This window comes from Sitophilus oryzae, unplaced genomic scaffold (genome assembly GCF_002938485.1).
Source record: "Sitophilus oryzae breed Bouriz unplaced genomic scaffold, Soryzae_2.0 scaffold_845_pilon_pilon, whole genome shotgun sequence".
NCBI classification, from domain to species: Eukaryota; Metazoa; Arthropoda; class Insecta; order Coleoptera; family Curculionidae; genus Sitophilus; species Sitophilus oryzae.
The window spans coordinates 1,994,963-2,007,792 of NW_022147467.1; the positions used below are offsets into that span (position 1 = coordinate 1,994,963).

At 30.4% G+C, this 12,830-nt stretch overlaps 1 protein-coding gene across 2 annotated transcripts in view; it reads right to left on the bottom strand.

Annotated features, from left to right (window-relative positions):
* The window catches only part of LOC115889735 (protein Shroom-like), a 513,929-nt gene that overhangs the window by 242,247 nt on the left and 258,852 nt on the right, over positions 1 to 12,830 (bottom strand). For both annotated transcript variants that reach the window (XM_030909801.1, XM_030909800.1), the window contains one exon: positions 11,336 to 11,503. In XM_030909801.1, the coding sequence (XP_030765661.1) occupies positions 11,336 to 11,503 (168 nt within the window). The remainder of the gene's footprint in view (positions 1 to 11,335; positions 11,504 to 12,830) is intronic.

Sequence of the window (12,830 nt, forward strand, 5' to 3'; positions counted from 1 at the left end):
GTTACAGTATACACATTGGTTTGTTGGTGATTTCGTACGATTAAATAGATAACTTTTGAAACACCCATGGCCCGACAGGGCCTGGGTGGTATAATAATCTACTTCACCATATGGCCTCTCTATCCATTCTCTAATATTAGGAATTAAACTATACGTCCACCTCCGTTCTTGAACCAAGAGATGCATTGGGGGTATACGTTATAACGCGAACAGCCTCTGCAGAAATGGTTCTGTAGGCACTGCTGACTCTTATAGCCGCTGTACGCTGTATACTGTTTATTTTCTGCCTATATTTATTATTTTCCATTGCCTTGTACTATATAGGTGCAGCATATAGAAGTTGAGAGTGAATGGCCCCCACTAGAACCCTTCTCTTAGAAGCTCTTGGTCCAGCGGCATTTGGAAGTAGACGCGACAGTACAGCTAATGTTTTGCTTGCTTTGGTTACCGTTTTATCAATGGGCTCGCCAAATTTCATTTTGGTATCAAGTCATACTCCTAAGTATCTAATGGTTTTTCTGAGTTTAATTTCTACGTCTTCAAGGTTAAAATGTATTTCTGAAATTTTCCTTTTGGTTGTCAACAAAATTGCCTCCGTCTTGTGTGGGGCTAATTGAAGTTTATTTTTTTTCATCCAATTTAAGACTCTAATCAAACTAGTGTTGGCAGTGTTCATCAGTGCCTCTTCAGTTTTTGCAACTACCACCATTGCCAGATCGTCCGCAAATCCAATTAGTTTGGTACCATCAGCCATTTTTGTTTCAAGAAGGTCGTCGTATAAAATATTCCACAGGGTGGGACCCAATACCGAGCCCTGTGGTACCCCACTATTAATCTCCACAGTTTTAACCTGGTTATCTGCTTCTAGTATCAACTTCCTGTCTGATAGATATGATGCGATAAGTCGCATAAATCTCTTCTCGATGCCTCTCTTTTTTAATCTATCCAGAATAATTTGCCAAGATGCGCTATTAAATGCGTTTCTTACATCTAGAGTTATCACAGCACATAGCTTTCGGTTGTTCGGTGCGTAGTCCGCTGCTTCTAAGACCTTTTTTAGCAATTCAGCAATAGCTCCAACCGTTTGTCTGCCTTTTCTAAAACCAAACTGATTGTTTGAGAGCCCTCCTGTTCTGTCTAGTTCTTCATTCAATTTATTTAGTATCAAGTGCTCATATAGTTTACCCTGTGTATCGAGAAGACTAATCGGACGGTAGGCTGCTGGACTTCGACGAATTCTACTTTCACCCTTTTGAAGTAGGATCAGCTTTGATCGTTTCCATTCCTCTGGGAAGATTTGTGCCATTACTAATCTATTATATACTTTTAATGTATATTCTGGTAGGTATAAAACTGCTTCTTTTAGTATCTCAGCGGGTATATAGCTTGGTCCTGGAGTTTTGCCATTTTTAAGTTTATTACAAGCCGCCAGTAGTTCGTCCTTATTAAAGCTTAGTATTCTATCACAGATCGTTTTATTATTATCACTATTACCACAGTTTACGGTTTGATTTATATCACAGATGTTGTTATCACAGAAGTTATCACGGACTTTTGGGTGTATAGGGAAGAGGTAAGCTACTACTTCTTCCATACAATCCATATCCAAATTTGGTCTTGGTTGAAAGCCATTTATCCATCTCATTGCTATTTTGTAACCATTCCCAAAAATATCTCTGTCAAGATCTTCGCATAGATTTTTCCAGACTAACGCAAGCTGTTGCTTTGGTATTATATATATTAATTTTAATTGTATTTTTTTGGCCATTGCAAATAATCCTTATAAATATAAAGTATAAATGAAGCCACTAATTTATTCCACTAATTTGGAGGTTATAAATGAAGTAATGAAGCTTTATAACTATTGTTTTAATGTTAGTAACGAGTAGTTTATAATATAATAAAAATATAATGTCTGTTTTTTTTAAGTTTAGTTCTGTAATGCCACAATATCTTTATAGTTTTGACTTCACATACTAACCAACATAAGTGGCAGTTACTATACTATCATCGACCTTGAACGATCTTCTCTTACCGGCCTTTTTAGAACAATAATTCCACCCTTTACCGGAACTACGCTTCAGATGCGCAACGACAATAACAGCACTTCTACACCTGTTCGTTTTGTTTACAGAGAAGTACGTAAGTACTATAGCAATAGACGCGGTGAAAATACGTACCACAAATAATTAACGAATTCCGACAAATTTCCTGTGTTATAATAATATAGTCTGTATCGTAAAGAAATCGCAAAGAACAATACAACCAGATGTTTAGTTTAAAATTCCTTAATAAAAAAATCTTAGATTTTATTTCATTGCATTATGGAGCAGATAGAAAGTTTTCATACATGGCAATAATTGAAATATAGCTATTTTAAATATTATAAAGTATATTTTTAATATGTTTGGTCATGTTATGTCATTTAAATGATTCAACTGATTTTGCCGATGCTGTACAGGGTGTTGTGTACATTTTAGTTCAAATCATACGGTATCTCCGTTATTAGTAAAGACAGGAAGTCCACTTATGTCAAACGGAAGATGATGTCAACAAAACTTTCATAACTCTCTTCATTTCTGAGCTACAGGGTCTTTTTGAAAATTTTGCAATTTGGGAGATCCCCCGTATCTCCGTTATTATGGATGATGTCGAGAAGATAAAAGCTGATTCTTATAGAACTTTTTACGTAGAATACAGTGACGTAGTCTGTTTTTCTACGAAAAAATATTTTTGAAGATATTAACTAAAGTTATGTTTTTTCAAATAGAACACCCTGTATATTTAAAAATCATATGATGCGCCTTGCTATGAGCTTCTCAAAAATATACAGGGTTGTTCACCACATACGACACGGAGTATTGTAGCTAAACGATTAGATTTCTACAAATTGTAAGTTTTGGGTTCGTTGAAGGACTATTAGAGCTACAAGTTAAACATATTTTTACAAGATACAGAGTGTCCCAAATTAGTAAAAAATATTATAGTTGTATTTTTTTAAATGAAACACCCTGTATATTATTCTATTTTTAGATTCTACGATTAAAATAAAGGTAAATTTGATTAAGGTTTATCACACTTAAACCTTACCGTTTTTGAAATATTTTCAATTTTATAAAATTGCAGTACAAAATTTAAGGCGTCATTTCTCCAAGGGTATCAAAGTTTTTATTACTAAATATTTATTGAAGATTATTTATTGATCAGATACTGTGTTGCAATAATAAAAATTCTACTACCCTATACACAGTGTCCAAAAATTTATATTAAATAATTACTAGCTTTAAACGACAATAACTTGTTTAATTTAAATGGAACACCCTGTATATTTTACATGACTCATATGCACAATTTAATTGTCTATCAAATTGTGTTATATCATTTTTACCCATCTCTTCAAGTTTTCGTAGAAAATACATTTTCTTATAATTTAGACCTCATTAATCACTCTACCTATGGAATATTGACATTTTAGATTATTTATAAAGATGTAGCAAATTTTCAAAGAGTATTATTTCTCGCTTATTTCATTAAAAAATAAAATAAAAAAATGTTTAAATATTTTTTGTTAAAGAGGACCAATTAATATGATCCCAGTATTCAAACTACATTAATTATTGACTGTTTACGTTGATTAATAATAATTGCTTCAAAACTGAAAAACTGAATTTTGTGTGTATATTAGACACTGTAGTAAAAAGTAACACCTTATAAATTTTATTTCATTTTTTGACGAATGCTGATTGATAACAGGGCCGTTCATTTTCAAAACTTATTATTATATTGATTTCTGAGCAAAATCCACATTTATTTAGAATACTTTATTAATTAAAACAATTTGCACTAAATAGTGAAGATAAATAGAGAGTGATATATATTTTTGAGAAGCCTATGGCAAACCAGATCATATAATTTATAAATATACAGGGTTCCATATTCATACAATTCCATTTAAGAAAACATAACTTTAGTTTATATCTTTAAAAATTATTTTCGTTGAATAACAGACTACGCCACTGTATGCTACGTAAAAAGTTCTACAATAAACAGTTTTCATCTTCTCGATACTGAGAGAGAAGACTTTAACAATAACAGAGATATGGAGGGTGTCCCAAATTGAAAAATTTTCAAAAAGACCCTGTAGCTCAGCAACGAAGAGGGCTATGAAATTTTGTTTAAGGTTTGTGCAAACCGCATCCTTCTACCTTCACGAATAACGGAGATACCGTATGGGTTTAACTAAAATGGGACTCCCTGTACAGGGTGAGTCAACGATAGAGTAAAGTCCATTATCTCATTTGTTTCGAGGTTTACAAAAAAATGTTTAATATAAAAGTTATAGGGAAGATTAAGATACACATTCTAAAATTATTGTAGAGTATACAGGGTGCTACAAAAAAGTGTGGCGGATATAACATATGTTTTTTTAAATGCAACACCCTATTTTTTATTTTATTTTTAGATTCTGCTAAATTCCATAACTTTTTTATATATCATGTTATATACCTAAAGTTAATAGTTTTTGTAATATTTAAATTTGTTTAAACAAATGGTAAATTGCAGTGTGATAAAAAATTGTCAGTGGTACCATTGTTTCTGAAGTTGCAATACCAAAATTTGGTATGACAGTTTTATAAAGATGAAAAAAAGGATATATGTAAAGATATTTTAGTTAAATTCTACAGGGTGTTCAAAATATATTTATCAATTTCAACTAATTAAAATTAAAAAATCTCAAATTTTTCAAATGGTCACCCTATATATTTTCATTTTTTCTGATAGATTTTGCAAAGCTCTTCAACTTTTATTAAGTATGTCATATACCTATTTTTAATAGTTTCCGATTTATTCCAATTTTTTCTATTTTTACACTAATTTTTAATACATTTACGCTATAACATCATAGTTGCCGTGACAAAACGAAAGTATTCACTACTTATCTTTAACAAGTAGTTTAATAATTAATTGCAATAATTGTTATTATTAGTTAAAATTAATTAAATTTAGTCAAATCAATTGGTGTATTTCTATATTATGAAAGATAACACTTGGATTTTCCGTCGGGGCTAATAGCCACAGATTAGGGTAATACTAACTAGATTATCTAATTGTTGACGACTACCGATATAGGATTTTTTTTCGACATACAGTCATACAGTAAAGTTTTTTTCTCGTAGTAATTCTGGTTTATAATTCATTTCATAAAGCCAATATTAAAGCTGCGAAGCCGTCCCATTACACACTGAAAATAATATAATATAATATGAAAATGTTTTCTAGATAATCTACATCTATTCTTATAGTACTTAGCAAAGTACTATGTAATATATAGTACTGAGCCAAAATAATATGTTTATCTTGGCTTGTTCGTGTATATCAGTCACATTGACTAATTCATTTTCAGGAAAATCTGTAAAACTATTATCTTTACCTCTACCATTTATACTTATTACAACAAAGTAAACTAAAATTCACGTTTTGTTCTTAACTTGCTTAACAGACATATGAAATTTTGATCATTATTATTTTTTGTCATGGCAACTATGATGTTATAGCGTACCTAATTGTATTAAAGATATGGTAAAAATAGAAAAAATTGGAATAAATCGCAAACTATTAAAAATAGGTATATGACATATTTAATAAAAGTTGAAGAGCTTTGCAAAATCTATCAGAAAAAATGAAAATATATAGGGTGTACCATTTAAAAAATCTGAGATTTTTTAATTTTATTATTTTGCAATTTGACATTTGTTTAAACAAATTTAAATATTACAAAAACTATTAATTTTAAGTATATAACATTATATATAAAAAAGTTATGTAATTTTAGACAGAATCTAAAAATAAAATAAAAAATAGGGTGTTGCATTTAAAAAAAACATATCTTATATCCACCACACTTTTTTGAAGCACCCTATATACTCCATAATAAGTTTAATATGTGTATCCTAACCTTCCCTATAACTTTTATATTTAACATTTTTTTGTAAATCTCGAAACAAATGAGATAATGGACTTTACTCTATCGTTGACTCACCGTGTACTTAAAAACCTAGTAAATACCCAAAATCTGTATTCACAGGAAAAACATAAACTTTTTCAAGTCAGTTAGTTAGCCAAATGAATTGTGAAAAAAGAATTGTCCACAGATAGCCCAATAATAAAAGTAGTTTGATGTTGGCTTACAATACAATAGAATAGGACGAACAGGCCTTTATCGAAATAGGTTATAAATATGTTTACTTTTGAATAAAAATATTAAAAAAGGAGCATATCAAAAAAGGCCGAGCGCGATGGGGACCGAAAATGGCCGACTTAAAATCCAGTTCAAATGTGCCGTTCTAATTTTATACAAAACGTGTAAAAATATGATGTAGGCTAGACTCAATAATTCGTTGTTTTATTCAACTTTGTCAATAAATATTGGTAGTTATAAAAATATATAATTCTAATAAAAATAGATAAGTTATAATATTTATTTAACAACACAAACATCAGATACGCTATTGAAGTTGACATGTCTAAAGTCTTTGACATCTAATCTTTGACAATTAGTAAACAAAAAAAAATGCAATAAAACATATATAATTAGTTAATTTTAATTTTAAGTAAATTTCATAATTGATCGGTTTACTACATATTATAGTCACTTACGAGTAAAAAGTTATTCCATTATTTCCCTCGATTTTGGACCGAGATCTACCGCACGCTGTGACCAAAACTTTCCTTTTATTGAAAATTTAAGTCAAAATATTGCGAACGGCTACTCTTATATCGGAGGCAGTGGGAACAAGCTTTTGCTTCTGCACTTGACTAAAAATATGATACCCACCTATACCTTACACTGCATACCAAACGGCGCCACTTATTTCAAAAAGATGCTGATACTTTACAAAGGATAGTACAAACTGAAATAAGAAAATTTGTACAAGTGTATTAATTGAATGGAAACTAAAATTAGTACAGCTAGTAAATATTTTGAGAAACTGGATCAACCAATGAAACAATTCAAATACCCCAAAAAATAAGATTTATTACTTGTTAGAAATATTCGGTACCTATTCGGCACAGAAGTTATGTACATTAATATACAAGAATTATATTTAAGAAACTCTATCTTAAAACTTGTTTAAAATCAAATTATGTCTTTGCAGATATTATTCAAACAATTATAATATAAAAAGCATACTTTTAGAGACGGTCTTGGTTTTATTCGAATATTAAATATCTAAATTTCAATTGACTTATTAGGAAGATTCATGAATCTTTTTGTTTATATATAGTTAAGGGAAAAAGTTTAAAAGCTGTATCCAAGATTGCCCTTACAGGTCAAAGATCGTAATGATATAAAAGGTTAACATAAATAGATGTTAATTATGAATAATCAATCAATATAACATGATTATTTTAATAATCAAATACAGGTAAAATTTAAGCAATGCTGAAAACTTAAAGCAAATACTTAAGGCAAATACTTAAAGCGTTAAAAAATATAAAATTTAACAAAACGTTAAATTTTATAAATTAAAGGTTAAAGTATTGCTGAAGGCAAGTACTTAACCGGTTAAATGTAAAATGTTAAGAATAGTTAATTTCTTAACACACTAATGATTATTTAAAATCCAATAATAAAATTTTAGTTTACTATAAAAAATATACTGGCCTTGTATACCAAATTATACTAAAAAAGGATCTTCTTAATGATAAAAAAACATCACAGCATCCAACTTCTTCTCAGAGGGGTACAGGGCTGAAATCTAACCGAACAGGCTACTACTGACTAACTCGGTGATTGAAAATCTCGAAGAAAAACTTGTGGAAAAAATTGGCACAAACTTCTGAAAAATATGCAGAACAACTTGCAGAAAAACATCTAGAGAAATGTCTAGAAATACTTGAAGAAAAATCCAAAGAAAAACGTTGAGAAAAATACGTAGAAAAACGTAGAAAAATACGTAGAAAAATACGTAGAAAAATACGTAGAAAAATCTATAGAAAAATACGTAGAAAAATCTGTAGAAAAACCTAAAAAGAAATGCACGGTATAAGTTAACCTTACATTTAAAAAACGTTATTTACCTCATTGTGAAGGCACACAATCAATAATTATTTAACATTTCTTCTCAAATAAGGGCTGGACACTTCTCATCAAAAAAAACAGGCATGTGAAGGTTTTTTCTAACGAATGGAATGTCAAAGAAAATCTTATCAAAACTATAGATCCATTAAAATCTCAACAATCAAAATCTATATGGGACCTTCAACCATCTATAGGATAACAAAATCACAATATTTTTCCCATATTGTGAAAAATAGCAGCCAAATAAATTTTATTGAAAAATGGCACAGTGACCTCGGTAACGGCCAAATCCGAGGTGACGATTTTGACGTTTCCCGTCTTGTCAATACACCAGGGTACGATCCAATATTTTCGATAGAGAGCGTTCCGAAATTTAAGTGTTGTAGAAATGTAAAAAGAATATCGATACAATAATAAAATACCGTCTATAATAAAACAAAGTAGCATTTGGAAAATGAAAATGCTACAACGCTACACAATCAATTATTATAATTTTAGTCTTTTTTTGATAAATCGTAATAGTGTCACTGTTAATTTAAGTTCTGCCATAAAAAAATCCTTCTAGACTTACTACTTCTCAACAACTACCAGTTGTGGAATAAATAATAAATAACATAAAATAAGCTCAGTAGAGACAGATAAATCCACAAAGTTTCAAATGTGTCAAATCGTCAAACAGAACTGTTAAGGATTCCCACCCGAGGTCCCCACCTTCGTCCCCCATACATGAATATATGGATAGCTTTATAGTCCTTTCTTAATATTTTTATTCAACGATTTTTGCCAAAAATTGAAATTACGAGGTTTTCAAAATAACGTTACCAATTCAGTTTTTAAGTTTCATTTATAAGTTACTAAGTAATCCTAGAATGACTTTATAATAGTCTGTCGAACTATAGGATACATGAATTATTGTTGTCTGTATTTCAAAGCTTTTAAGCTTAGATATGTATCCGAATTTTGAAATCATTATTTTGGTGATAATAAGTCACTAATTTTTCTCAGTAATTTTTCCTCCTCCTTTAAATTAAAAAAACTTCTTATTTTGGTACCACCTACTAAGATAACGTGCAACCTTGACAGAAGTCCAGGTATGGTGATAAATGCTAGTACGATAACCCTTTTGTCAGCTAATGGAGCTATGAATTATGAACGACGCGCCGTTAGATTTTTATCGTCGATGGCCATTAAAAGGATGTCACCTGGCATGTCTGAGCCTGTTTGTTCAGACGTTAAAGTGATTTAAATTAGAGGATTGGTGAATAATATAAAACAACGAAGTATTAATCACATTGGGGTTTATCACTTTTAAAAATGTGGCGGATTCATCTCTCCAAAAAATCCTATATGGGTATTTCGCCACTGCAAGAAAATCTACAAAATAAAATAGTTATTTTTTGTAAACACTTCTGCGTTAACCCAAACGGAAACTACTTGCCAGAAGTTAAGTTTAAAGATATACAAATTTGTATAAAGAACAAAAAAATGCTTAAAAAAACTATGTAAATAGTTTTTTTCTTTACTCTTTGTATTTTTTTTGCTTCCGACGACGGAAAGAGATAAACTTTCCGAAACGTTAAGCATTTATTTGTTCGTTAGGCAAATTTGTATATCTGTAAACTTAACTTCTGACAAGTAGTTTCCATTTGGGTTAAAGCAGAAGTCTTCACAAAAAATAACTATTTTATTTAGATTTTAACTAGATTTTCTTGCAGTGGCGCAATACCCATATAAGATTTTTTGGAGAGATTTTTTCTAAATCAAATGCTTGTTATTATAAACTTATTAGTAGTATTTAATGATAATTTTAATTGAATCAGACGCACAGCATTTAAAAAAATATATTTTAAAGAAAAGAGAAAAGTATATTGAATAGGAAAAATTCGAAAATGATGAAAAGTAAAGGGGCCATCATATCCAAAGGTATTATGATAATAAAGTACGCTCAAACAAAAAATACTTACTCCTTTTGCGGTTAAAATTTACATTGTTTCGGGCTAAAAATACTTTTACGCCGTGTCCTCGACAGTTTAACTTTAAATTGGTAGATATATCGATATTATTCAATAATAAATTTATTATAAACAAGTTGAGAAATAATAATAAATATCTAAACAAATAATCCAAAAAACACAATAAATAATTATAATGAAGTAGCAAATCGGATATAACAATATAAGGATATTTCTTAACTTAATAAAAAAAACTGAATTTATTATACATATATAAATTTAATCTTATTTTATATAAAGATCACTTGTTAAAGAAAATATTTTTGTTGAGTGAGATGTGTAAAATGCTTCATATATTATTTTATTAGTAAATTCCGATTATGTGTTAAATAAAAAACAATTAATAACGAATAATAAAAAAATAACAAATGCATCTCAGCAGTAAGTGGAGTATAGGCAACTCATTTAATTCCAAAGGCACGACCCGCTTCTCGAGCTCTAGGTGGCGCGTGCGACAATATTCCGCTTTTGTTGCCATAGCGACGGCAGAAACAAGACAGGGTCGTATCGAGCGCATTATGATATACCGTATGATCGAATAAAAATGGCGTCAGCGATGGCTATGAAATGAAGATCGCTGTCATTTTATATGTAAATTTATATAGGAAATGCTATCGATCGTCATTTCCAAGCCAACTGGACGCCGTTTTTATTCGATCATACGGTACATGTATGTCGCCGGCGTATGGAATAACTCCGTATTTTGCAAAAAGACTAGCTTTATTATAAAACGGCGGCGTTTTTAACAATAGAAGGATATTTTGCAAAGAGCCTATTTGTTTTCAGTCGCTTTACAAAATGCCTAATGAAGATTAGTCATATTGCACAAAATATTTTACGCGGGATTAGTAAAATTAATATTAATTAATATTAAGATTTTAATATATTTTGTATTTAAAATTATGTTATTTATAAATTATAATTTATGAAATCGTGTTCAAGTTGTTTTCGTCTAAACAAAATAAAATTTTGACATAAATTATTGTTTTTGTATAGGGGTATTTTTATTAAAGCGTAAATTATTCAATATGCTTATGCTCATAGCTGAGTAAATTTTGATCATGTTTTAATCTGTCTGGCCTCGATTTGGCATTTTGTAAGACGACTGAAAACAGGCAGCCATTTTGCAGAAGTATACAGAAAATATCGTCAATATGTCTAATTCTAACTAGGCTATCGCTTGCGAGATATACATTGCATTATAATATATCAATTTTCACCAAAAATAAATTGTACTTACATTGATGCCGATCGGGTCTCTCTGACGCCTTCTTTTGGTGGTGACATTCTGGATCTGTGATCGTGTGGCATTTTGACTCTCATGCTCTGGTTGATTCTCATGTGTCTGGGCTGTAGCGGTGGGGGTGTTTCCTTCACAGGACTTTCGGCAATTGAGGCCCTCTGTTGCCTATAACAGACATTACATTAGTGCTTCATATAGCTATAGTTTTTAATAGCGATACATATATTTATGTATTTAAATTATTAGAAAAAATATGGAGTTATCGAAAATAATTGAAATAGTTGGTTTGCGGCTGTTATCACTCCCGTCATACCAAACAAAAAATTAAATAATGATTAATTCTTTGACCATATTTAAATTCGTTTCGCATAATGATAAAAAATGTTTGTTGGAAGGTATCCAATATACAATAAAATATATTTAGAATTAATTATAAACAAAAGAAAATTCAATACAATCAACTTCTCTTGATTTTAAAAGTAAACTATATCAAAGGTATACTAGGTTAAAAATGAAGGGTCCAGGAGAAAAACATGATAAGCGCCATTTTACTAATTTTACAGGAGAGTCCTGGACGGCAAGTGGTTATCAGGTTCTTTCCGTGTATTCTATATTTTTACTAGGCATATATCATAGGTTTTAACAACTATTGCCCTGCAAACTTTATACATTATGTAGGGACCAGTTAAACCTACTATAATATTGTAAAATCCTAAAATTAAGAAATTGGCGCATATCAAGTTTTCCCCCGGACCCTTCAAATGATAAGTACAGAAAAGGTATCAAAATAACCGAAAAACTTTAATGAATGTTTGTTATACAGACCGGACCACCGTAGTAGTAACATAGGCAGATCCGGACGAATTAGCGTATACCCGTTCGCCGGATAAAAAGCAGGCAAAAAAATGCGATAAAATAAAAATAGGTAGATATGTGATAAGAATGTTTTCAGAATTTGTATTTATTCGTGTTTTAATAGCCAAAACGAATACATAGATTCTCGCGACAGTTCTCGTGTAAAATTTATTTTTTAAGGTACAATAATGGATGTTTACGAAGTTCGTGAGAAAATTCAAATTGTAAAATGGTATTTCCAAAATAGGTCTTATCGGGATATACAAACAATTTTTCCACAAACTTATGTAGACAGGCCAATTCCAGCTTTACCTACTGTATCAAGAGTTATTAATAATTTTGGGAAACACATGGGTTCGTGTTCCCACAAAAACAAAAAAAGCCTGATGTGTTGATTAATGAAGAACAGGAGTTAAAGCAAATTTGTGCTACCGCGGATCAAAATCCCACGTTTTCAAGTAATCAAATTGTGAGGTGGTTGTCCTGCCCACAATGCCCGTATTGTTCACGAATATTTGAACAATACTTTTCCCAACCGTTTAATTAGTGGATATGGAACTATTTTGTGGCCCGTTAGATCACCAGATCTTTCTCCCAATGACTTATTTTTGTGGGGTTATGTAAAATCCAAAATGTA